The following is a 27,925-nucleotide window of genomic DNA, read 5'->3' as shown; positions in this document are numbered from 1 at the left end:
ATCCCTGGAAACATTCAAGGTCAGGTTGGACGGGGCTCTGAGCAACCTGATGTAGTTGAAGATGTCCCTGCCCATGGCAGGGGGGTTGGACTAGATGACCTTTAAAGGTCCCTTCCAACCCAAACTATTCTATGATTCTATGATAATGTAGGAGGAAGTCACATGAGCTTTTATTGAGTATCTGAGACTGATGTGGTCTGAGAAAGGGCTCCTGCAGCAGGCGCACTCATTCACATCGTAAAACCAAGTTCCATACACCTGGCTATCAGAATTAAATTTGCAACACTGCTGCACACCAAGTGACAGTGGCAGTACCAGCTTCAAATTGCACAGGTGGAAACAAGAAAAAAAAATCCCTATCACACAAGGCTCATTTATCTTGAGCAGCGAGTTAAGCATGCACTGTCTGACTGGTCTCAAAACATCCATTAATACTTGCAGTCCAGAGTAAGTTTTAAAAAAAAAAAATCTCAAAAAAAACCAGAACAAAAAGCTACAGAAACAGAAAAAGGGTACAGCTCCTCCTAAGAAAATTTGATTACCTGCTGCAGACAGTGGTAGGGTTTGTGTACTGGGAGGGGGGGAGGTGGAGAGCAACTCCACCTTTTCAGTGGATAAATGCAGAAAATAAAGAAAGCAGGTGAGCAGCACTGATCAACAGTAAAGCTATACGTTACCTTGGCACTGCCACTGTGCCAAGCAGTGTTTACTTCTGGAAGCAAAGCACACATGAAAGAACATCCTCCATACAAACCAAACAGCTGTTGCTTTTCCTCCTCTCAGAGTTCCTGCTTTCTTAGTTTCTTATACCACCTTTCCTGCTTCGATTTCATCCCTTCTGCTCAGGCTCCTCTTCTAGATATCATCCTTTCTGCACTCAGCCATCAGGGCAGGATGCAACCTGCCTAATTTTAGGCATCTAAGGTATCCACAGCAGAAAGGTACTCTTCCAAAGCTCCCTATACAATCAGTGATAAATAGAGTGGCAGCTCCACAGAAGATTCAGAGCACCTAAGTTCAGCTCACTTCAGCTGATAAATCAGAGCAGAAGCTTCTCTTTCTCTGCTAACTATACAGGAAGCTTAGCTTCCCAAGTCAGATGCCCCAAAAATTACAGTGTAAATACCCCCCATAGTGCAATTAACATATTCCCAGACTTAGCAGATTGAGATGAACCATGGCATGAGCTGCAAAAGCATAAAGGAAAAACAAGAACAAAAAGGACTGAGCAAGAGCAGGCTTTAAAGTGCTAATAACACTATTTTGACTCTTCAGTTCACCTTTATTGTGCAATATTTAAGAGACTTTTGGACCATCTCCAGCTCTCAGGTGTGAAGAGGCATCTCTTTCCATATAAAGACATTGATATTACAAAATATTATTACAAATTTGTTTTAGAAATTAAACTGGTTTTGGAGTCACTCAAGCCTTGAGAGTACCCTAGTCTCTGGAAACAAATAGGGGATAGCATCTTACAAGGGTTCTGATGCAAGTTCATTCCCTTTGCCCTTCAATCTCTAGTGCTTTGCACTCTTAATGTCCCAACCAAAGAATTCAAACTGGATCTGTTCACAGCTGACAACAGAGAAGTGTTTGTGCCCACAGAGCACCTTCACTGCTAAAGGGAAGAAGGAAGTGAAGAGCAGCATAGAGCAAGCAGAGCATCATAAGCAGACAGCCAGATTAATGTTTTTCCATTCCAGCACACAAAGTACCCTGACACTTTCTAGCTGTCTATGCTTTTTGTATGCAACAGTGTACAGCAGGAGCAGACATCAAAACAAGGATGAGTAACCGCACGGATTTTCACTGTAGAATTTGATATTTTGGATGGGAGGGAAAGGCTAACTGGAAACAACACACACAACCTTTTCAATCACATAAATGCATATGTTAATGGCTTTCTCTCAACACTACCTACCATCCACTTTCAGGAGACCTCTAGCTAGATGGGAGAAGTAAACCCCCTTTAGCTCTGGGCAGCATTTATCTGCATCAAAACCAATACCACCACCTTGGGAACTTTTGTGGGGTCTTTGCACAAGACTAGTATTTCAGAAGAGATGGCCTGTAGGTCATTCAAATGCTAATAACATCAACTACCTTTCAGCCTTCATTGTGCCAAGGTACAATGCTACAGGATGACACAGATTACAGAACCAGACAAGTGGCAGCTAGGCTGCCAATTAAAGCACAGAGCCTGAAAAAACAAACTCACTGGTGTCTTGCAATACAGTGAAAAATGACTGACATACTATGAAGATGGACCTGCTAGGGAGAATGTAGCATCTGTGGATCAGCTATATGACCCCTGTGTATGTAAGAAGTTACATATTACCAGTTGGTTTCTAGGCTTGTTTTTTTTTAAGCATTAACAAACTGATTTCTACCTTCTGGGAGAGAGATTTCATTTGAAGAATGTTTGTTCACCTTCTGACCACAGTCATGATGTGGTATAACTCTGTAGCCACAGCTATAGAATCTATGAAGTAGAAGTCAACAATGGATCTAATACTAAGATAAAGTTAACTACAGTATGACTTTATTCTGCCTTCATCCAATCCGTCTACGACACCGAACTATCAGGAGATTTTATTTGTGAGATACTCCACTATGATCGAGAAGCAATGTTAAAAACTTTCATAGTTGAAAGCTGCTCTTGGAGAGCAGCAGTTGGAGAGAGGCAAAGGCAGATGAGAGCTGAGGTCCAGCAGCTAAGCTTCATGAAAGCTCATGGGCTGCAAGTGTGTTATCAGAACACATGAAGCAAGTTTATAAATTAACACTTAAATAAGAGGATGTCACACAATTAAAGTCTTCTCCACACTTCCAAAACCCTACTGTCTTCAGAAGCTAAGTACTGTCTTGAGGAAATCAACAACTCCAAGGATACCTCTCACCAGTTCCATAAAGGCACACTTTCCACTCCCTACTGTGGAGTTCAGTTCCTGCATTTGCAGTTCAGCACTGCAGCCTGTTTTCTTCCTTACATTTCTGCATGAAAGGCTGTACTTTCACAGAAATTATAAACAGTTCTCAAGTTTGTGATGAAGGTGACATATCTATAGCTCTCCAGTCACAGAAGAACTTGAGGCATATTTTAAGCCTCTTATATCGTTTAGCGTCCACTGAGGTATATCACAGAGACACCACAGAGAATCAGGTTACTCAAAGGTTTACGTCTTTCCATATTAAGCAGTACCCAACAGACTTATAACAGAAACACACTGCATAGAAAGCCACATGGCTATGTTCATTGATTGTATTACCCTACAGATCTGCCTATTGTGAAAAGGAGGATTAGATCAGGACACTAACCCAAATTCATGTAGTTGTCTTAGAGGAAAAGGCAGAAGCAAGCTAATAGTAAAAAGCCAATGACTGACAGCTGAAGGTACGGACTCAAAACAACACTCAGTCTCAGGCAACTACAGAGAAAGCCTTGCCAGAGGAAGTGAAGTACATACCTGCTAACAGTGGGGAAAACAAGGGTACATCAGAGACAACTGGGATGAGTTTTTCCATCAACTCTTGCTGGCCTTCTGGTGCTCTCAAGTCATCTAAGTGCTACTCTGTACAGTTGTGCATCACTGCAAGCACATTTGAAGGATGAGGGCATCCCAGAACAGAATTCACAGCTCACTGACACTGTATGTGACAGAACAGGATTAGGTCAAGGAGACTTGAGCCATGGGAGGCAATCACACCTGCAATGCCAGAGGAACTGGAGAATCTGTCCGCAATATGGTTTCCAAGGCAACCAGAGCAGCCTCTTATCAAGATCACTTCCATCATTAGAGCAGAAGTGAAAGGTTACTGGGCTAATTCTAGTTGCAGCAGCAACCAACACTCTATCTAACTGTCTGTATCACAGGCTCATCAACATCCATTTTAACTGGCCTTAGGTTAGAGCTATTCACTTGTATTTGAACATTTGCCCTTAACACAGCTAGAGTGATCAACAGATTGGGAACATGCACCAGGAGGCACCTTAGCTAGTGGGTCTGGTTCAAAAATTTGACTGGTGAGAGGTCACCGCCCTAATTCTTATTAGGAGAACTATCACGTGCTCAAATAAATCTTCCTGTCACAGAGCAAGGACAACATTTATCCACCATCTTAGCTAATTTTTATCCTGATGAAACTTCAAATGCTCTAACAATTGTGCATTAGCGGTTTCTGGCTGAAGTATAGAAATTCACTTGAAGACACGTGACCTAGAATTCTCCCAGGGAGCCAAGCTTTGAAGAATGGGATAGCTTATGTAATTTTGGGAAAACAGCAGCTGAACATTACACTTTGAAGTCCTAGATCCCCATTAAAGGCAGGCTATCAACTGAATCTTAGCTTCACCTATAGCCTCAGCCCTATCCCAGTGTAACGAGGCCACAGACAGCTTTGTTTGTCAACCCCAGCAGAGATACCCAAAGCTGCACCATTATTACTCTTATAGCAGGTCATACTCCGAATAGGCGTGGGCTATGGAAAAATCTGTAATATCAAGCTCATTCTTTGAATACATGTAAGCATTCAGTCTCTGGTCTGAATCTATTACCCTGAAATAGCAATGAAAACACTCAAAAACTGTAGAGTGTTGTGTCACTCGGCCCTTAAGCCAAGCTGAGTCTGGATCTCCCCATGAGGTGGAGGACTCAGAGCAATTGTGTTGGATTCCATTTAAACAGATAAAGCCTGGTGGCAAAGCCAGCACAGACAAACACGATCTGTGTTCATTCAAGGAAAAATATTTTGTTTGTTGAACTGAATAGATGCCTATTAAAACAAAGTGAGGTGAGACAGAAGCATTTCACAAAGCTAGGTAACTATCATAAACCAGTAAACTTTCATCTGCAGGTCTCCTGCTGAGTAACAGGAACATCAACAAACCGGCATCTGTGTCAATTTTTAAAGCCTCCTGCAAAGTTCCTTGGCAAACACTGATCTTCTTCCTCCAAGCTTCCACTGAACTGAAACTAAAGCCTTCTTTGTTCCACTATACCATTAGCGTGTCTCTGTCAATTACTATAAAGCCTAAAGGAAAAGTTCACATAGGCAAACAAGAGGTCATAAGCACTTTAGTGGTAATGAATTGGATCTTTTTTTTTAAATGTATTTACTGATTTTTAAAAAGATATTAAAATGTACATCTGTCTACTACCAGATGCCAAAAAATATCCATGACTTGGCCCTCAAATTACTTAGCAGTGTCCTACTCACAATGTGACTTAGGACAAAGAGAAATTTATAAAAAAACAAAACAAAAAACCAAAAAAACTCCAACCCAAAACCAACAAACAAACCAAACAAAAAACCCCAAACAAAACAGTGGGCAGAAATTTTCAGCTTAAAGAAAAACAAAAAAAAGCAGTAGGAGGTGGTAAACACAGTACTGAGCTGTGTGTTCCTTGAATCCAGAGCCAGGCATGTTAAAGCTGCTGAACTTTGCAGCAGTACTAACTCCCATTACAAAAGGTGCAACCTCATCCCACAGAACAGCTCTTTGGTATCCCCTGGGAAGCACAGAACCAAAAAAAAAAACCAAAAACCAAAAAAACAACCACTCACCCACCCACTCTGTTGGCCTGCAAATGGCAGAGAACACGAGACTAGAAGGCTGAAATGGCCCCAAGGTGTGGTATTCCACTTGTATTGCCACATGCAATTGACCAGTCCTATCGAGTGAGAAGCCAAAATGTATTTGCCACTTTCATCATCACTTTAGCAAACAATCACTTCAACTAGCTTTCACTGTATGGATATTTCCTTGGAGACCACAACCCCATCACTTAACAGCAGTTCACCACGGAAAGAAGAGTCCAGAGGGTAGCTTACAGCCCACACTACCAAGAGCCTTAGAAGAGCTGCCAAATGAACTCTCAGTTTTTTTGACAAGTCTTGAAATAAAAGGGGAATGTGGAAGACTGAAAAATATGCTAGTGTTATATCAGTATTTTAAAAGGTTGAAATAGGATGAGACATGTCAGTCTTGTCAGCCTGACATTGATTCCAGACAAAATAATGAAAAAGCTGATATAAGACTCAGTTAATAAAGGATTAAAGGAGGACAGTGTAATTACTGCCAATCAACATAGACTTTACAGGAAAATATAACTTGTCAAACTACCAACACTTTCTGGTGTGATTACAAGTTTGAACGCTAAAGGTAACAATGTTGATGTAATATATTTTCACATGGTGTTTTACTTGGTGCCAGAAAACACAGTGATGCAGCGTATCGCATCAGCTGATAGATCTAAACTGCACCAGTAGATAAGGAGTCAGGCAGGAAGGTGCTACTGGGACTCTGTCTGTTGTTCCAGTGGTACATGCAAATTAGGCTGCTGGCATGGAGATACCTCTGTCTGTCATGTTGACTAGTATTGCTTCATTCTCCCCCTGAACTCCCACTTACTCTATCCATCTGTTGCCACCTTTCCCATACTTCGCCTGGAAGCGCCCTCGTGCAGGGATGGCCACCAGTCCCTGACCAGTACAAAGGACTCTCTAATCCTGACTTAAGCCCTGCCTGGCACGTCAGAGTCATTCTGCCAAACCTACTGTGTTGCTGTGTACTAACCCGTCTGCTTAGATAACCTGAAATTTTTAGTGGTTCATTAAACCAGACTGCTCTAAGAATTTATTCACAAGGCAGTCTTCCCGAGCATGGAGCTATTGTCTATAATGGTTGCATGAGAACAATACTTAAATGACAGAAAGCTGTTCATATAAAGCCGACAGCTGAAAGTAAACGTGGACAGAACCTGACAGCAAGAGCTTTGACATTAAGAAATATAGTCAGCACACCAAAGTAATTCACACACCCGTAAAATCTGTCTGCTGTTTTTATTTCCTCTCCGCGTACAGCAGTAAGTGGGGAAGGGGACAGGAGCAGAAGTCTAACTGGGTGTATTTTCCCCAAACAACAGCTCTCGCTCATAATTGACCACAGAAGTCTATTGTCAGTTTTTAGAAAGCTGTCACGTTATAGGAATACGGGGGGTTTTTGGCATCTTTTCTCAAATGCTGTAGAGGTTACATAAGAAATACATTTGGCATTTATGCATTTAAACATAATTCAGAAGTGACAGTCTGGATACATGGTAGGATGAAGCAATTTAAGGCACTCAAGTTTAGATTAGCCTGTGTTAACAGGAAGATAGATGACTGATTTTTCCCTCAGCCAAGGCTGGCAACCTCACCCGTAACTACCAGGCCAGGGTTAAAGTACTTTTGAGCTTGAGTAGAGGTTTTTCACTATGAGAGTGAGGAAAGAATGACCACAAGCTTTGGCACAGGCTAACTAAAAAGGAAAGCGTAACTGTCAGCACTGCAACTTTCAATGGCTCTGAAATATAATATTGAAAACTACAATGCTGCTGACCAACAAAACGAACACAATAAATTCTCTGACTATTCCACAATTGCAACCTCATTTTCTAGTTCTCATCTTTCATGCCTCCACCTAATCTTTACAACTGGTTTCTGCTACACATTAACATGTTTTTGAGCACAAATGTAAAAAACATTCTGAAAACTGAAAGCGTAGGTACAGACTAAAATAAACAGAATATTAAAACAACGTATCACAAGCAGCTGCTGCATTGGGAGAATTAATTTTATATTTAAGTCAATAAAAGCCTTTACTGTGGAGTCCCAGCCATTCCAGTGTGAGGTTCCACGACACTGTAGGAACCAACAAACCTTGCCTTAAGTAGGCTCACCACAGCGCCATACAGAAAAGATTGATCTTGTTTGTTGAAAGTCCTATAATTACAACTTCTGCCTTCTTTTGTTAGTCTTGGTGTACACACAACAAACAGCAAGCACATGTATTTTGGGGCTCGAATTCCCTAAAATGAGCAAGGAGAAAAAGCCAGGCTATTTCCCAGCCACTAAGGAACAGGCAAACTGCAAGGAGGATGGGAGGAGGGTTGAAGGCAGGTGTCTCCAGCAAAGCGGGGCGATACAAGAGTTCTGCAGTGTTGCCTGGCAGCAAGTAATTATCTGCCAGCGTGCTGTTTCCACGTGCCAACAGCCAAAGCCCACACAGGCAGCCAGCACGGGAAAGTACGTGCGTCAGCTAAAGCTACAGGCTAGCTCCACTCTTTCCTAAGGAAAAAAAGCAGAGGTGCTTTGGAGGCTGGCCTTTGGCTGAGCTCTTACTATTACTGCAACAGCAAGGTCTATGAACCATGCGCTCAAACCAAAATATCCAGGGAGACAAAAGTCCGGGAGATGCCAGAAATCTGTTATCAAAGACAAGACCACTGCCATACTAAATCAGCCATGCAAAACCAACAACAGTTCCACCCCCAAATGGATGGCAAAACTCCAGTGAAGACTCTTAAGAACAGGTTAGACAAACCCTGTCCAAAATGGTTTAGGCATAGTTGGTCGTGCCTTAGGATAAGGAAAAGAGTCACGCAGCTGTTTGAGAAACCTTTCAGCACTCGTTTCAGTGGTGGTCCTGTGATTACCTACAGGAAGGAAGAGAACCACATCCCAACCTACCTGTCCATACATCATCCCTCGTTCTCCCCCAAGCTCAAAGATGGCTCCCCTGCACTGGGGTTAATTACAGAGCAACTCAGACCCAGCCAAAAAAGACCCACCCTCAAGAAGTGTCATCTATAACCATCTATTTCATGAACTGCCAGAGCGCCATACTCCTCCTCTTCCCCCCACCTCCCTTCCCACCTCCGCCTGCCCTTTAAGGCTCCCAAATGCCTGTGTGCCGTATGTGGTGGCAGCTGAGTTTTTTAATATGCACTTATTAAGATCCTAATTGAATCCCGCATTGCCTTGTGTGCGTCTTGCCAGCCGGAACATGAACAAGGCACCCTATAATTCAATTAGAAGGACCTGCAGCAAGCTAATCATTAGTCTGTCAGGTTGTTAAGAAAAAGACATCTAGGAATAGGGGAGGAAGTTAAACAAAGGGAGAATTGTTAACAGCACCCCTCCCCAATTCATGCAGAGACTCCCATACACATACTTGAAGCATGGAATCTGCAATGCCCAAGCACTTGAATGACAGCTCACCGCATCACTCCAACAGTCCTTTCTCTTGTTTCAGGCAACTTAAATAGAACCTCAAAAGCTGGAATTAGACTTTTCCTCATCAATCCTCCTCTGCTCAGATTCATGAGAAAAATACCACTAATATACATGACTACTGTAAACAAGGAAACCTCATTACCTGCCAAAACCCTGTTGACAGAGGAATGGGTGGCCAAGCCAGGCTGTCCCCGTTCATGGAAAATCCCGGCATAAGGCAAGTACTCTGGCAGCAAGAAGCGTCTGCAAAACAAAGAGAGTAAGCTTACATGGAGAAAGACATCCCAGTATATTACAGCCCTGGACAGCAACTGCAATCTTTGAGGAAACATGACTGTATTCCAGCAGACTGTAGTAGAAGGAAGGCTGGACTCCTCCGCTTAGCCAACCACTTCACTGCTTCAAACCAAAGGCAAGTTACAGATTAGATCCTCCTCTGATCAATGTGGCTGTGAAGATCAGCATTAAGTAAATCCTTTACCTCCCACAATAGCTTCCTAATCTCAAACCAGCATGTTGTGCTGAGAATCTCCGATCAGATTCTTTTCTCCTCCTATTCTGCGTTCTCACCGTAGCCCCAACCTGCAGGTAAGAAGCACTAAGACCATGCTGTCCTTCAGATGTCACAGGATCAGCTGATCATACTAACATGCCATCTCAGGGGTCCCAGAAATTGCTAACCAAGAATACAGCAGCCCTGTGCAAGTAAAAGAATCCATCTGAAAGCACCAGAGAGCTGTACTGCAACTGGTACCTCCAGGATTTCCACACCCTTTTACTCTTACATGTACAAGCCTTACCTCGGGACAAAGCGCCCCAGCGATGGTGCAGACATGCGGGCATTCCGGGGAGCTCGGTGCCTGGATCGGTCTCCATTGTCCCTTCAGCAAAAGAAAAAAAAAAGTACATTAAAAATACTATGTAATAAAGTGTTCTCCAAGAAAAGAAAAACCCAACAACATCACCTAGTCATCCTGAGTATGCCACTGAGATTTAAGGGTTCTCTTGCGTAAGTCAATGTTCCAAATTCATACAACTTACCGTACCAAAGACTCCTGACAGTTTTACATACGGGTCACCTAATGTCCACTTTCTTAATTGTTTGACAATGTCTCAAAAGTATCAACAAATGCACAGAGAGTCAATTAATCAACATCAGCACCTGAGCAAATGAACAAGAAACTTTAGAATTTGGACTGGGAGAGCAAAAGCAAGCACACCACAGTCCTGATGAGAACTTTGTTAGTCAGAAAGATCTGTAAAATTTCACTTTTTCATTCCCAGAAGCGCAGGCAAAAGAGCATAATCTGCAGACTATTCTTTTGCGCTCCTTCCCTCAAGGTCCAGTTTAAGTGCCATCACAGCTTAAGATAATCTCACCTTTCACAAGCTTTTCCAGCGAAGTCAGAAATGTTAGGTGGTATCAGACAAAACCGTACCTCCTCAAAACCCTCTCATTCGGTTTCACAATAAATGTCTGGGCCTTGGGGAATGAGGGGAAAAGGTCTAGCATCTATTGTCCTACAGCAGACACGGAGAATTCTTCTCCCCAGGAGGGCAGTGCAACAGTGAACACACTACCCAGAGAGGCAGCGGAGCTGTCATCCTTGGAAGTCTCAAGACAGGAGCTAGACAAAGCCATGGCTGACCCAGTCTGATTTTGGAATAACAACCCTACAATAATCAGGAGGCCAAAACTCCAGAGTCCCCAGCAAATAAAAGTCCTGATATTGCATTCATAGGTCACAAGAGGACCTGTAATTATATAGCACTAAAACTGTAAGGAAAATAATGAGACTCCATCAGTGACTCTGGAGTTTTGAAACAGACCTCCGCAGTGCTTTATTCTCCGTTCAGAAATTTACTCTCTGCATGACCTTGCACAAATTAGCAAGTCTGTTCTCACTGGATTCCAGATCCCCATCTGTAATTGCAGCCCTACTTGTCTCCTTCCCAGGCAGTTGTGGGGAGAATATTACTTGCAGAGCCTTGGAATCACTAGGAAACTAAATATTCCTTATGCAACACACTAGCAGCACATTCCTAACCCACTCCAGCAAGCTGTGCATTTTATAATTTTTTTTTGTTTTGCTTTTTTAAAGTCAGTGAGCAAGAAACGTGGGCTGAGAAGAAAAGTCCATTACGTGGCTGTTTCCCACACACTTGAGGAACCAGGAACACAAGAGCAGAGGTTGTTCTGCAAAGCTCATTAGCATTTCAAGCTATTTCACCAAACCCAGATCTAAATCCAAGCTCAAAGCTTCCATTTCTCCTCCCACTGCAGGCACAGGATTTGCAGTTCACAGCCAAAGCCGCACCTCGCCCTGAGGTTTCTGCGTAACCAGCAGGGTTCCTGAAATCAGCAATGTAAAAGCTGCTGCTGTTCTTTTATCAGAGGCCTCCAGCCTTTTAAGATGTGGATCAATAACAGAAGGAGTCCTGGGAACTCAAGTGCTGACATATCAACTTTTCCTGCTAAAGAGAAAAGGCCAAAGGGAAAAAGAAGTGTCATGTTCCAGATCTTGCCACACACAGTAAGAGCTACTGAAAGTCAGACAAGAAATACACTTTTTAAAAGTTCATATAGCAGTTTTTGAAACCGCTGAAATGCAGCCCTGGAAGAAAAGCAGCAAAACAGTTTTCAGGGTTTGCATTTGCTTTGGACATTTACTAGAATTAGAAGATGCTTTTGAAAGGGACAAGTATCAGCTAGAGGAACAGCAGGACTACACCCTGCAGAACTCTCCAGTTGAAGAGAATCTCTGCAGCATGTTTCAAAAGGAATGAGGAATTAGCTCCAGCAAACAAAAGAAAATAAAGATGCAAAGTCTCCTACAGTCCAAATCAAGAGACCTAAATCAACTAATTGTTCAAGTTTTTTAAAATGTCACTAGCCAATGCTCTTAGCATCCACAAAAACATTTTACGACACAAATTTTCTAATCAATGAGACTTTCTGATGCAAGAACTCCATCTTGTACGGTCCCATTCACTGTGCATATAACCCTCCTCCAGTACAAAAAGCCTAAAAGGGAAAAAATATAGGCTAGACTTTTCTTCAGTTTTCACCATGACAGACACAGCCTCTACCGATTCAAGAGACAGCAATCTATTTTTAACATCGCCTTAAAAAAAAAATTTTTAAAAACCACCACACCCCAACTGCCACTCCCCTATAACTCAAACAGCAGAATTAGGAATGAGAAACAGTGACTATCCTTTGAGAATGCTAGAATTCCTATTTACTGTAATGGAAGTGTAAGATACACTCCCCTGTGCTAAAGAGGAATATTACTAAACATTACTCTGAATCACTAATCTACAGAGTCATTTGTATCTAAACTCCCATGCTCAACTCCATGCAAGAGTGTTTTTAAGCATCTAGTGCTGAAAAGCTAGAACAGCTGATATTACCCTGGTGCCAGCTGAAGATTATTTCTGCACCTTCTAAAAAGGAAAATTTAAAAAAACCCTACAGATCAGTGAAGATGGGTGGCACTTGGTGTTATTTCTGTACCACATACAGCCTGCTGACAGAGGGAGGAGAGCAGATGTTAGCACGACTGCAGTGCCAGTGTGAAGCACTCTGGCAAGAAATGAAAAGTTTCCAAAGTTCTCTAAAGTACTGGTGAAGATCTAATGCTCTACTTTCTATTCAGTGTCAACCACCTACAGACCCATTAGCTAATGATTTGCAGTGGATAGTTTAATTAACATAACCTGCAAAAGTGGATCCCTCAGAGTGTGTATGTCTACATAAAAAAAAGCCTCTTCTGTAAAGCAACTCAGCAACCTTGCAAAAGTAAATGAAACAAAAATGTGCCACAGCAAGTGCTCTGTAACAGGGCTAAAAAGGTGTCCTGCAATGCCCTTTGTTTTAAGTGCACCAGCAAATATGAACAGCACAGGGGAACTTCTGCAGTGAAAAAATAATAATGAAGGAACTAAGCAATCCATTGAGCAAGATGCAGGGAAAGAATCAGAAGTAATCAGCGTGTAAGGTGACAAGGGAGACTTAATACTATAATTATTAACAGACAAATTAGTCTCAGGAGGAAAACTGCAAGAACCAACAAATGGTCAAAACAACTTTACGGGTCTGGCTCAAAATTCAGGTTATTCATAATTTGTTCAGATACCAGTGTGGGACAAATCAAAACAGCGATACAGAGAATAAGAGTTGGTAGGGGAAAAACAGCATTAACACTAACACAGAATGGAGCAGGAAAAGAAAGCAATTCCCAAACATTAAGCAGATTTATAGACCTTTAATAGGGCATAAGAAGGATGAAAGTTCATCCTAAACTGGATAAGACAGTCAAATCTCCTTGGATTTTTCTGCTATTGTTTTGTTTGCTTGTTGAGAGAAAAGTTGACCAATGTAAATATAATGGAGCGGCGACGCCGGCTCTGAAAACAGAGATGGAGATGCAAAACTTTGCATCCTAAAGTTTGGAGAAAAAGGCATTCTTTGTCATCTGGTAACTTGGCTACGGCATTAATAACTGAGTGGATACAGATATAGTCAAGACTGTCAGAAAGGAAAAAAGCTATGTTCTGCTTTTCTATCTTGGCAAGAATTCTCTTTAATATTTAGAGATTGTTGTATCAGGAAGTGAAATTAAACACACAGCATGGGATTTCTAATGCAATCTGTTCGTCTAACTGTTGCCATTGTAGTCAATATTAAAACTCCCACTGACTACACTGCCAATAGATTTAAGTCAACAATGACCATTTTGAAAAGCCATTTAATTATCAGAGCTAGCACCAGTAAGCCATGCAAGTTCCTAAGAATCAAATTATACCTGACCAAGCCAATTGTTCCATATTTTCAGCATTTTATCATGTTTCATGCGATCCAATTTAAAATGCTAAATCAATTTCTATTGCAGAGGTTAGACACTTACATACAATAGAAATGCTAAATAATTGGTTAAGTGGCAGCTACTAATATCCGTAAGGGTTGGCACTGGATTCAGTCACACCATCTTGATGTAACAAAAAAACCAGTAACATCTTCTCTGTACTTCAAACATTAAGTATCTCCACTTACTTGCTATCAATTTTTTAAGACTACAGGAGGTTAATTCAGAGGAGATAGCACAGAGGGCAGGAGTAGCACAGAGCAAGGAGGGCCCGAGTAGCACAAAGATCGTATCAGGAGCTCAGAGGAGGTTACCAGAAAATGCAAACTTATTTGGCCTTAGAGGTTGGTCAAGTCTGCCTCTAAAGAGGGTACCTGGAGCATGTCATATTAAACTGGCCATACTAAAGAAGAAACAGATCCTGAAATCTTGCAATTCACTTCACAGGATTCACTGCCGATTTAGATGGAAACAGATGACACATATCCTGGGAAGGGTATACTTACAAGAGCTGCATAGGACTACAAGACAAAGTGTGTACTATGTTTCACAAAGTTTATAGAAGTAGGAAAAAGGTGGTGAGGGGAACATTATATTTGCTGGTGATTCTAAGAACGTGTCAATCACCATCCTGATGAGTAAGGGACATACAGTGTTGGGAACACTATGATAGAAAGTTAACTCCTAGCTTTACAACTGAGAGGAGCAGCAAATACCAGAAGATGTTAAAACTTTAGTTTTTCCTCTGTCTGATCCTGCAAGATCCTGAGCATCTCCTACAAATGAAGTTAGGGAAAACTGGGAACTTTTCTAGGAAATAAGCCTCTCAAAATAGAGAGGTAAACACGAAATAAATAAAACCTTGACATTCTGAATATTTCAGTGAGATACAGGTATCCTAGAAGACAAAAGGAAAAGCCACACTGCAAGTTGGTTGTAACTCTGCAGAAAGACATAGTAGCTGGAATAACATCTCCTGCATCAGTAGGACTAGTCTCATAATCAAAAAATACAGGTTCCATCCAGTATATGCTACTTTACTCACAATCCTTAAGTCTTGGAAAAGTTGCAAACTCAACCCAGGAAAAGGGGACCACCCTACTTATGGCTCTGAGGACAAGGGTATCTCACCTAAAACTAGGATTATGTTTAAGAGAAAGATTCAAGACAACTGACTTATCTCTGAGCAGAGACTTTTTTCCACAAGTAGATAAAAATAAGCAAGTCAGGAGCACTGGTCCTATCAAAACGGGTACAAGTATTGACAGCCAGACATTAAAACGATGAAAACACTGATTTAAAAGAATATACATAATCTGGTAAAAATGAAAGGTATAAATTTATCTACACATCTTTGAAGGATATGACCATTACTGAAGGAAAAGTACTTAAGGCAGAACAGAAGGAGACAACAAGAAAATTTAAGCAAAAAGAAGCATCTGCTACACGAAAAGCTTTTCCTGGCACTAAATGTACTAGGACTGTGGAGCAAACTCCCAAGTATAACACTGGAAGCCAAACAAAATTGAAGAATAAAAATATTAGAGAAACTGCAAAGAGCAGTGCTGCCCAGCTGGAGAGACAGGAACTAGAAGAATAGATTTTTAACATAGCTACTTAATACGGTAATTGATAAAGAAATTAGGTAAGTCACCCAAGACATGGTGCCTTTCCATCTTCCTATGTTCATTTGAAGGCTAAAATGCCAGTCTTTCACTAGCAGCTTTTTCAAAGGAACACCAAGGAAAACTTATGTCTATCAGCTAAAACTTCCTATAACCAGCAGACTGCTGAGTTACTAATGGCTCTCCTGACCAGAGGGAAACAAACCCCCCAGCCTTGATTACCTCTCAGAGGGCTGTTCAGGGGAAAATGTATTTACAAGATTAAAAAATGGCACTTCAGAAGATCAAGTGTTTCAGAGAAGCATCACATAAGAGAGGATTTATCACCTGGTCAAGAGAAACAGCAGCACTTGCCTGTTAAATGCCAAGGATTAATTGCTTCAGAGAAGGACTGATTTGGAACCAGAATGAAGCACTCTTATCTAGGCACAGTATCCAGTTGTCCCTATTTTAATCACCTCACTGTGTGGTGGGCTCACAAATTGATGACACCTTTCAGGATAAGATTGATACACTCCATAGCTACAGTGAGTCATTAGAAAACAGAAACATCAGAGGCCAGATGAAGGTAGAGAATCCCTACTCCCCAGTCTAGACCTGGTATATGAGTATTAAGGAAACCACTGTATTCAGTGTTTTATAAAAAAACAGGGCACCCAGCACTACAACCACCCTTCCTCCTAGACCCCTTAATTAGTCATTTTCAAACATTCATCCAAACATGAGCATGACTAGGGAAAACATCACTATGGCTAATTCTAATCACTTGGAAACTTCACAACTGGTGCTCATTGAACACAGTTCGTAGCGCAAACATGTAAACGACTGCCCCATCAGGATTCAATACTGGAATAAAGTGTCAAAAGTAAGCACCAACTTCTTTTTCCCTCCTTTTTTTTTTTTTTAATATATTGCTCTATTATGCTACTGCTCTTCCAAGGGAAACAGAAATGAAAGCACAACTGCACAAACAACCCTAATCTGTTAGACCTACAGGCTTGAAGAATGCTAACCACTGCCTGTTCTGTGTGGCCAGCAACAAATAACAGCTTGCTTCCTAATCACTCTCATTAACACCAGATGTCACCTACTAGGTGACCTAGTCTGAGTTAAGAGTTTCACAGACACAAAATAAAAGCAAAAGGAAAACAATGAACACAGCTCATAAGTAGCAGAAAAACTCAGATGGATGAAGGGTACCATCTTGACATCAAAACTGTTCCTACAAGCCCAGGCAACCAACAGTATGGAATATGATGTGAGCTTTTCTGGCAACTGTCATCTTTCAAAAGGCACTCATTCTTTCACCGCCCTGCTATAAAGACACTTGCCTTGCTGGAATGTGACTTAATGGTAAAACAATATTATGCTGGAGAGGTTAGCAATATCCTGCAGTACTGCTGCAAGGAAATAGTCATTGCCTGTCACTGCATCCAGGCAGTATTATTAGACATTAAGACCAAGATAAGGGGAATATAAAAGACTGTCACAAAAGATAAAGATAAAAAGAATAGGGAAAATGAAGCTGCAGGCTACTATGAGTAGATCACAAGCCAAGCTAAGACTCTCACTAATCCTTGAAAAATGAAGTTCAAAGAGTAGATTCAATATCCTTCCTGTTCATCCAGGACTTGTTAGCATTCTTAGCCTGAAACTGTGTTTAAGATGATGAATATAATTAACATAAATTTCTATGTATCTGGAAGCAACATCCCAGTGCTAACTGCTCCAGAAACCTATAACAGAAAGGAAAAAAAAACCAACACAGAAAGTGACCACCAAGTTCCACAAAATTCAGGTCTGCCTTGAAAGCCAGTTTTGAGAAAGTCCATCTTCATCAAAAACAATGAGGCAGAGCCATATGAGCCAAGAAACAGAGGCAGAGGAAACAGCATCAAAACCACAGATAAAAGGGCTCTGGGAAGAAAACAACAAAGGCAGGTATGTACAATAAATAGCAATCCTGCTTTTAATATCTTTATCTGAACTCAAATAACAAATTACTAACAAGAATATTATTTGTAGCTGCTCAAGTAAGAGAGACAGATAACAAACAGTCCCATCTAAGACTTCCAGAAAGAAATCGCTTTTTCTGCAGTATACTGGTGTGTCATGGATCCTAAAAATCCATTTCCATCAGCATTTCAGTGACCTGAAGAGCCCATATAGATTCTCACATCTCCTACCATGTCTTTTGTTAACCTCAAATGTAAACATCAGGATGATAAGGAGAAAAATGAAAAAAATACCAAAACCAGCCTAATTGCTTTTAGAAACCTTGAGGTTGAGATATACTACCCTTCTACCACTACACCAAAAGGCTACCATTGATCAAGTCATCTCTCTTACCCACCATCACCTACGCCCTATCCGAACTTAGCACTGGGCATCCCATCCATCCTGTTGTGTCAGCTTAAGCTATAGTCACCCTACAGAGTTAACCTCTTTCCTTACCTCTGGAATTCCCTACGCTTCTCTCTCCACAATGACACAACTTGTCTCACTGTTCTGGAGCTGTAGATCAAAAGCTCCATACTTATTTCAAGTCTCACAAAAAACTTTAGCCATTCCAATCTCTCCTTTCCCCTGCCAAGAAAACCTGGCTCCTATTTGAAGGAGTTTCTTTTGCAGAAGTTGAAGGTTGTCACAGGAAGGAAAAAACACTCTGAAATACACGAATGCACAGTGAACAGCTGGGAAGGAGAGCAGTAAAGACCGAGATTGGCTGTACAAAGAGTCTGAGTTCTACCCGTGTGCTCTTAGTAGTTGGTGTGCCAAGGGAAAACAGCAGGCGCATTGTGAATTGATTGCATTTCTGCAGATTAGTGCTCCCATTGCTGTGCCTCTAGCAAATAATGATATAGAGTCAGACTGAAAAGGTAGAGACTGGATTTAAACACGAGCATGGAATTCCTTCACAAGGGTAGGGAAGAAGTTACTTCAGTAAGTGGTAATCTCCAACCTCTCCCCTCACTCAAACTTTCCAAAATCTCTTTCTGTCTCTGCCATTAAGCAAACCACATGCTTATTCTCACCGTGCACATAACTCCCTCCCCAAAACCCACTTCCACCATCCCACTTGAGAAGTAATCGGGAGAACAGAAGCCCAAACCAAACCTACTACACAAGTGCGCACTACTGAGTACCCACACTGCCACAGTCATTGTCTCCCCTTCTCTCTCTCATAATAATGTTAGTTCAGACACAATTGCTTCCAAGCAGTTCCTAATTAATATTTTCAGTTACCAATGCACAAGTCAAGGTTCTTAAAGAAGCTAACAAGAAAAGATGCTTTAAACAAAGACATTCCAAAAGAAGGGTGATTGCCTGGATATCTCGCATGAATGTCTAATCAGCCATGCACTTTTCTCCCTAATACATAAAAAAAGTTAAACCAAAATGCTAGCTTGAAGTGGAGCACTGACTATAACACAAAACAGACTCCCAAACCAAACACTTCACCTATGGAAGAGGCCAAAAAGAATCTACCATACTATTCTCCGAAATAAATAAAAATCATATTCAAGAAACCAGAAGTGAGACTTACAGCTTTAATGCAGTGGCAGTCAGCTGGCAGGTTGCGATCTTAGAACCTTTTAAGGCAAGAAGCTATTGGAGGAACTTAGATATGGCAGTTCTTGCTGTGACAGTGTCAATAAAGCAACCAAAAATGGCAGAAGACAGGCATGGCGGATACTCATGTATCTTATGCACTTATGAAGAGACTTCTGCAAGATGTCCATCTGAGAAACCACAAGTCTTGGTCCAGAATATGCCTTAAACAGAAGGATTTTAAGTTGACTAATAAAGCCAAATAATGTCACCCTGAATCTTGTAAGCTTTCCGTAAGTGATTCATCATCTCTACAAAGCAAGAGCCTGCTTCCACAAAACCAGAATGCCCATTATGGTCTCTGTAAAACAGTGCCTACAGTGCTCATACTCTCTGTCTGGGTGCTCAGTGGTGTCTCAAAAGAAATTAAAAAGATAAAGCACCAAAACAAGATTTCAGGCCTGTGAGGTAAAGCCCTTCTTGTTGTAGAAACACAATAAAGACCTTCCTAGTCTGTGAAAATGCACAACTGAATAGATCCACCCCAGCGCAGATCCTCCTGGGAGGAAGGAAAAAGGAGAGGATAGAAAGGGGAAAAGCTGCAGACATTGAAAGAGTGAAAACTCCAAGCTCCTTCATATCTATATTCTACCAGGCAGCCCACTCTCAAAAGCAGACAGAGGAGTCAGCCACAGCCACACCTTTAGCCTCGGCCTGAAAGCCTTTATAGAACTGTAGTGAAGGATTTGAGCAAGGCTTTCAGACAGCGAGGTGGTGCACTGTCCTATATATCTGCTTTTCAGTCTGACAGATGAAATGAACCTGTATTTGTATATTTGTTCCCACGCTTACTGCGGACAAAAAGGGACATAGGTGGCCAGAATTCATCTGCAGAAACACCTTCATATTCTGATTATGGTGACAGATTTAGAATTACACATGAAAAAAATTAGCTTGCGCTATCCAAGGAGTCCTAGAAGCGTCACCCACAGTCTCCAGCATCAGAGCTGTTCCAGACTAAAGGAAATCTCTAGAAAGAGACCCAGTCAAACTTGTTGAAGAAGTCAAAAGAAAAGATAGTTTAGTTCTAAAAATCTACATTTACTATGTGATCCAAACATAAGACACTCAAAAGACCTTGAAATTAAAGAGTTCAACATCTATGATTTGTCTATAAAGAATCTGTTTTTACCAGTTATGCTGGAAGACTAAAGTGACGTCATTCTCCATTCAGAGATTCTTATCCCAGAATACAAGAAGCCTTTTCATTTTAGCTTAGGATTCTGCTAAAGCTAACCTTAAAACCGACTCATATCAATTTATCTGTTAATAACCTAATATTACAATCTGTGTATATATATTACAAACTGTATTAAATGCTTTCATGCAGACATGACTGAGTTTACAGTTGTCAGTTGTATTCAATAAGCACTAAGATGACAACAGTGACAGGTTAAACACAGGCAGCACATGTAGAGAGATAAGATCTTATTAGACCAAATAACACAGTTATAGCTTGTGTCTCCCTCCTCCTCCCCTGTCCATAAAAGCTGCTGTAATAGAAGGATATTATTAATATCTATAAAAACCACTTTAATTCACATTCTTAGACCAACACTACTGCTATTGCTATCACAAACTAAATGCATTTATGAATTAATTCAAATGAGATTCTGGAGAAACTGCATGGAGAAAATTACACTATTAGACTGACACACAGGAGGAGAGGCTTTAGCTTAAATTTAGAGGCCATATGTACACAAACAGTGCAGAGGCCAAGTTTTTCATGCCCCTTACTAGGTCATTAGGTAAGCAAAGCTGGAAAAATACAAGAATGAATCTTAGAGGAGAAAAAAAAAACCTCAGAACCCCACAAAAAGATGAGAGCTCAGAAAGGCTTGTCTCCCAGGCACCCTGCACAAGCACAGGGCTCACTCCTTACCCAGTGCTCTATGTATAGTAAAACCAACCAGTGTTTAATGCCCCTTACACCTTTCTCCTGATCTCTAGGAAAATGAAAGAAGAGAGAATATTTACCAATTACATTAACCAGTTTAGAAAGATAAAGCATCAAGGCAATTTGCTATGGCTTTTACATTAAAAAAAATTCACTGGATTCCAGGAGAAAAGCAAGAGCTGCAGACAGCTAGACACAATAGCAACTCCCTGTCCTACATCAGATCTGAAGAAGCAGGGAAGCCAGACCATCTAGATCAGGGCAAGAAAGAAATACACGAAGAAATACATGACCCTGCTCAGGTGAGCAAGCAAAGAATGAGGGACGCAGGAGCCAAAAGGAGAAGCAAGAACTCTGTATAAGAGATTTCATTGTGAAGTGTCAGCAGAAGAAATCAAATGAGTCACGAGACAAGTTCCAGCTCTAAGGACCCCTGCACAACAGCTCCCTCTAATCAGCCAGGAGAAATAATGAAGCAGAGAAGGAAAAAGACAGCATGTCTTGAATGCACAGAACAGAATTCAGTATGAAATACTCAACCAACAAATTCAGTCACTGCACAGTAAGGAATAAACACTTCTTTTTGCTCAGTATGAAATGAAAGACAACTTTAGCATGGCTGATTGAATTGCTTCCCTGACTGGATGCTCTCACCATGTGAATATTATCTGCAGGGGAACACACTTCTCTGCAGGCATTTGCCTGGCTCTGTGAATTAAGAACTTACCATCTTTTCTTTTCCCAGCAGAACAAGCCGCCCCAAACAAATGAAATGGAATAATGGAAATATTAAGGTCTATGCTTGCGACGCACCTGCCTCTCAAAATGGGCCCAACAGCCACCATATTTCTGCTCTTCCAGACCACGAAGCTGCTTGGGAAAAGCTACTAGGCAATGACTCTTCCGCATTATCTGCCCTCGTTTACATCTTACACAAACAAGGCCACAATGACGGGGAAGACACTCACCCACCCTGTACTTCTGAATATTTAATTGCTGGAGCATGAAATGACAGCTTCACAGAACAACATTCTAAGGGAAAAAAAGTCTACCACTACTTAAAAAGTCAGAAAGGGATTAATATCTTGCCTTTCTGGGAATAGCTAGTGTTACCAGTGTCCTTCATAAAGGGACTTCACCCTGACACAAAGGACACGGAGCTTTAACAACATGCCATCTCAAGTATGTACCACTACAGCAAGTGAACATGAAAGTTATGATAGTAGCAAAGTTGACAGCATCCTCTGCTGGCAGCAACAACATAAAAGCCCAGATTTTTGAGGAGTTCATAGCTCCCATCAAACACATCTCCCTACTACACTACCACTATAGACTACTTCTATGACCATGCTCAGAATCATCCTATGTTTTAACCACAATATACACAAAGGGGGGGAAAAATTCAGTTAAATACTTAAAGTACTCAGGGAAAATCCCATATTTAAAAGGAAATGACCGAAGACAGACTAGAAAGGTCATACTCTCTTTTCTGCTAAAATGGATTTTAATCTAAATTCCTGAGCTTTTGGTCTCCATGCCATCTAAACAATCCATTACTATACTTCCATTTATTGGAAAGGGTTTGCAATAAATTTGTTTGCTGGGATTACACTGGGTATCACTAGAAGTCCAAAAGCAGATGCTGGAAAGCAGACTTTAAAAGTTTGTCAGGACAACCACTCAAAAGAAAATACAGTGGCTTACAGGAGTGCTCTTCTAAGGTTTGGATGCAGAGTCAGTCAGGACAACCACTCAAAAGAAAATACAGCGGCTTACAGGAGTGCTCTTCTAAGGTGTGGATGCAGACAGAGTCGTTCCTCACTTTGACACAATGGGCCATTTGCTCTCCTTACAGAAAACTAAGCCTTAACTTAACACAGATTCACAATCACCAAGTCTTCCAAAAAAACAATCCCAGGAACTTCAGCTAATCTGACAAAGTTGTACAGATAGAGCAAGTAAAAGTAACAGAACATGTTTGGCTGTCTCCTACGGCCTTAGACCAAAGAACTAAGTCCTGCAAAGCCTCTTAGTGGTTCCTGTTCTATCTCAAGATTTGAAGGCTCTAATAAACTCTTGGCTCCCCATCTGTTCCATGGAAGAAAAAGATTCTCTTTTTCTTTATGTAATCAGTCTTTTAAATCTGGTTGAGATAGCCTGATGTGTTGAAGGTAGCCTAAAGCATCTTAATTTTCATAACAGAAATGACAAGACCCATTTGTAGCAATCACTGCTCTAATTATTGATTGAATGACTTGACTTAACCTGTTCCTACAGGAAGCCTGAGATGTCTTTGATTGGTAAACAGTAGGAAGCCACAAAGCAGTCTTGTGCTGACAACAGACTCAAGCAAGAGGGCAAGGCAGCACACACACTTACTCAAAATCTTCAAATTCCAGATCATTTCCGTCTACAGCTGGGCTTGAGTTCTCTGACGTGGAAGAAGAGGAGGAGGAAGAGCGGAGACGGTTTTGTTGGTATCGCATAGAGCGTTGTCGAATACTGTCCCTCCGGGAAAGATACTGGATCATCCTCTGTGCATAATATGCAGCAGGAGACAACCTGAGAGAGAGAGAGATACAGACACTCGTTACACAAGTATAGAATGACAGCCAGTCCTATTTTTCCTTTTGAGCTCCAAGTGTCAGGACAGTAACAGCATATCACAAAATTGGCTGTTTGCATTTTATCCGTGAGTAAGACAGAGTAAATAAAGAAACCAAGTAGAAGTAATTTTCCCTTTATATACTACACTCCCACGTGATTCCCTTGTTCTGCAAACAGAAGCACTACACTACCTATAGACAAAAAGCTCATCGACTTGCTTCTCAGGACTCTTTGGAGCCCACTGTTTCATTTATTACTAGTTCACACAACTAACCCCAGCAAGCATCCCTGATAAGAATCAAGCCCACTCCCAATGTGAACTCTGCTTGCAATGCCAAACCACAGCAGTGTTCAAATAAACATCGAAGGAAGGTGTTGTTTTCAGGGTACTTAATGGGAGCACCATAAAGTATCAAGCAGGAGGAAAAAAAGGTTTAACAGCTTTGTTTAACTATTTTGTAATCCAAACAGTAGGGATTTTCACATAGCAGCAATTTCATTAGATCCACTACATGTATGTTAAGAGGAGCGTTAAAAGCCTTGCATCCCACCTGAAAGGAAAAACTTCCTCTGCAATTAACTCTTAATTCTCTCTCATGCATAACTTGGCCTTTGTTTGCATCAATTATCCCGCGCCAGTATTACCCCCTTCCTTGATGCTAGATAGGTAAAAACACTCTCTTTTCCAACCCTGCATATATCCACAGCTCCTAGCACACGCTTTCTGTGACACAGTTACTCAGTATTAAAGTCCAGACACCTCAGATGCTTAAATAATCATTTATTTAGCCTCATTTGGATTAGACTTGAACTCTAATTTGGGGGGGAGGAGGGGAGATGACAACAATCCCCCCCAAGTAATTAGACATTAAGATGTCTATTTCTTTAACTTCTAGCTCCCTGCCCCCCCCCTTTCCATACATGTGTTTGATTTTGTTCTTTTTTATTCAATTCAAGTTACCAGACTGGTACTTTCTGAGGTCATGAAAATACAATCTCATTTCCTGCAAAGGCACCACAGGCAAGAGACTGATAATGGAGAGAGTAGCCCTAATTTTTAATCTACAAATGAAAGCGCGAACAGCTTTAATCAAAGAAAAATAAAACAAAAAGCCTCAAATGAACAGTGAATTCCAGGGGATAGTCTAGAGATGAAAATATTCTCATTTGCAATCACAAAGAGAGGTGGCCTGTCTACCTTATAGGAATGCTACCTATCTTCAGAACAGAGTTTCAAGCTAAATTCATTTTACAGTGTACCTCACTGTCAGCCATGAAGACTCTTAAGGATATGTTTAACTTTATCGTGACCAATACCACAGAGTTTCACTCTGTTACACTACAACCAGCATCAAAAATGCAACTCCATAATCATCTCTGATAATATGATCGTTAGAAGACTTTTTATTTTTTCTCTCTTCCAGAGCTGTGCTGATTCTATGGGAATGTACTAGGAAAAAGATTTTGCTTATATATGGATGTTTCACATCCACATCCATTCCACCATACATTCAGGGCACATAAGCAAAAGAGAAGGTGGCAAGAAAGAAGGAATTAGAAGTCATGTAGACATAAAGAGAGAATGTCTTCCCCAAGGTAAGCTCCCCGTACCCTACTAGGCTGCCACATTGGTAAAGAGGGAAGTTTAGCAGACAGGCTCAGGGGTCTAAAAACTTTGTCAATAAGCAGCAAAAGGGTAAGGTGAACCACACACACAGTTTGTTTTGGATTCCTCCTGGATCTTTTATGTACTGTTTGATGAGTTAAAGCTGTTCGTGCTTATATAACGTTGAAGGCTTCACTGTACAAACACAGCACTTCTCTCTACTCCCCTGAAGATTTAATAGGCCAAGTACAAAAAAGCAAGGCATTACAGCAGTGCACTCGTAAGTGAGGAGCTGTTCTCTTCTTTGGCCTTTTCCATAATCCAAAGCCTCTGTGTATGCCTAAAAATAAGTCTACGGCATAATACGTGCACATAGAGAAAGAAAGGAACGTGGAAACAAGGCAACACTGGAAAACATGAACAGTGGTCTCAGCAGTCCAGCAGTGTAATCACTGAAACTTTTTTCTTTGCTAATATCACACCAAGGGAGAGTTATACAGAAGGGTATGAAGAATGAGTTTTGCAGACATTTAGTCTTCCCAAATTATGCAGCACATCACAAGAGAAAACACAGTGATGCTTCTTAGAAGAACGAGAAGGAGTAGGCAATAAAGACTTGCCATAATGGATGATGAGATGCCAGATTCAGCTTCCTGACAGCACATGGTATGTAGACTGGATAGACTGGGAAAAAGATTTCCAAAGAGAAGACAAGAAGCTTACATCTGATACACAGAGAGCAAGGTGTGAGGGATAAAATACAAAAGGGCAGGGGAAACATATTAAGCAACAGGCTAAGTAAGGAATTAATCTTTGCAGATGAGTGCATGCAGGGCAAAAAAAAAATAAATTGTATTTGTCAGGCTGTATCTGTCTTTAGAATACAGTTATGACACAAATCAGAACCAGAGCTGAGAGCCAGCATAAGAGAATTTGCTGTCCTAGAGGGAGGAGAAGGCTGCAAAGCAACCTAAGAAACACCGGTTAACATTAAACGTAACCCTTCAGTTCATTCAGCTATTGAACACAACTGTAAATCAGCCCCTGACCAAAGTTAGTCTACCAGCTGGCTAAACACAAGCCAGTCACAGCAGGCTGCCTAGTCCATTTATTTCTCACCTGTGCTTCTAACAAAGCAGTGGCAAAACACAGATAGAGGTTATCCAGTAATTCTTAAACCAAGTTTGCGTCCACAGGACAGTAGGCTGTATTTGACAACACCACAGGAGCTAAATTAACCTAGTCTCTAGGGTGACTGGACCCCATTTACTGGAGCAGATGGTTCAGAGGAGGAGAGGCTATGCTGCTACAGCTAACGGCCACAAAACGAGGCACTGAGTGGGAGAAATGCCACAGTGCAAAAACCAGAACCGAACAGCTTCTGTCTCATCCAACAACCATGTGATCGAGAAGCAGTGTGTTCTTTAGGCACCCAGTGCTGCTGGCTGGCCAGTTGGAAGTGGAACTGAGGGAACTAAGTGTTTTGCTAGCATTAGTAAAGTTCAAGTATCTTGCTCTAAATGGCATCATGAGTACTAAAGAGCAAGCTACTACATAGCAGTGTCCTCAGCTACAGCCAGATATCCAATCCAGCTGGCTGTATTTATGGACAACATGAAGATTTTTACACAAAGGCTGCTTTTCTTCACCTTCCTCCACTTTAGTATCTTCTAAGGAAGTAAATTTTTTAAAAAAAATCACAAGAACATCAACTGGAGAATGTCTAGACCCAGTTCCCCAAGACAGCCACAAGAATTGGTGTATGTGCATCCAAGAGCACTATACTGCTGTGCCGACCCCCAAGCTTCCTAACATTTCAGAAGTACTGACATCACTCATCAACCCTGCCTTGATGCTGATGGCCAGGATGTTCACTAACATTATTACAGTTCACACCTCTAAATGTCTCTCAGCCAGCAGACATGTTTTAAAGGGGTTACCTGATTGGTGTCATTAATTTCCTTGGTGATATCTACAGCACATACCACCAATCCTTGAGCTGAAGGCAATGCTAGTAGCAGACACCAACTTTTGGCTGCTTCCATTCCACTTAAGCCTTCAACTCACAGGCAACATTCGGCCTGAGGGTGTCTCTCCCAGTAACTTTCTAGCAGCTTAGTTTTTTTCTACAGACGTATCTACCAAACACCCTTGTGATGCTTTATATATGCAGTCTGGGACCATCTCGTGAGTATTTCTATTTAAAAAAAAAAAAATTAATACAAGTGTTCTTTGATGACAGCTTTGTTTGATTCCTCTGCAAATTGTTTTCGGAGCTCAGTACATATGGAAACTGTGGAGAATAACAGAACAGCCAAGCTGACCTTAGAGAAGTTCAGCAAGGCCACTGAGAAAGACTGCTGCAGTCTATATCAGAATATTCATTCTAAATCTGAGGGAACTTCAAAGAATGTTCTCCCTGCCTCACTCCTGACCTAGATTATTCAAATATAGCACCATTACAGACAGTAGATGCAGAAACAAAACTAATACACACACACGCTCTTAAAAATAAATTCTTCAGATCATGGAGTTTAAAAAAAAAAAAGGACAGACTCCAATAGAGACAGCTTGGTCTTAAAGAGGTACATATATTTCCCTCAGGGGTCGGTATTGGGACAGGTGCTGTTTAACATCTTTGTTGGCGACATGG

General features: G+C 41.2%; 1 protein-coding gene across 1 annotated transcript in view; it reads right to left on the bottom strand.

Moving 5' to 3' along the window:
- AMBRA1 (autophagy and beclin 1 regulator 1) overlaps nt 1-27,925 on the bottom strand; it is a 127,370-nt gene that overhangs the window by 73,797 nt on the left and 25,648 nt on the right. The window contains exons 8-10 of the mRNA XM_009277524.1: nt 23,439-23,621; nt 9,858-9,938; nt 9,200-9,300 (exon numbers count right to left, since the gene is read on the bottom strand). Coding sequence (XP_009275799.1) covers nt 9,200-9,300; nt 9,858-9,938; nt 23,439-23,621 — 365 coding nt within the window. The remainder of the gene's footprint in view (nt 1-9,199; nt 9,301-9,857; nt 9,939-23,438; nt 23,622-27,925) is intronic.

This window comes from Aptenodytes forsteri, unplaced genomic scaffold, assembly GCF_000699145.1.
Source record: "Aptenodytes forsteri isolate BGI_AS27 unplaced genomic scaffold, ASM69914v1 Scaffold146, whole genome shotgun sequence".
Taxonomy (NCBI): domain Eukaryota; kingdom Metazoa; phylum Chordata; class Aves; order Sphenisciformes; family Spheniscidae; genus Aptenodytes; species Aptenodytes forsteri.
This window is presented reverse-complemented; position numbering and strand designations above follow the sequence as displayed.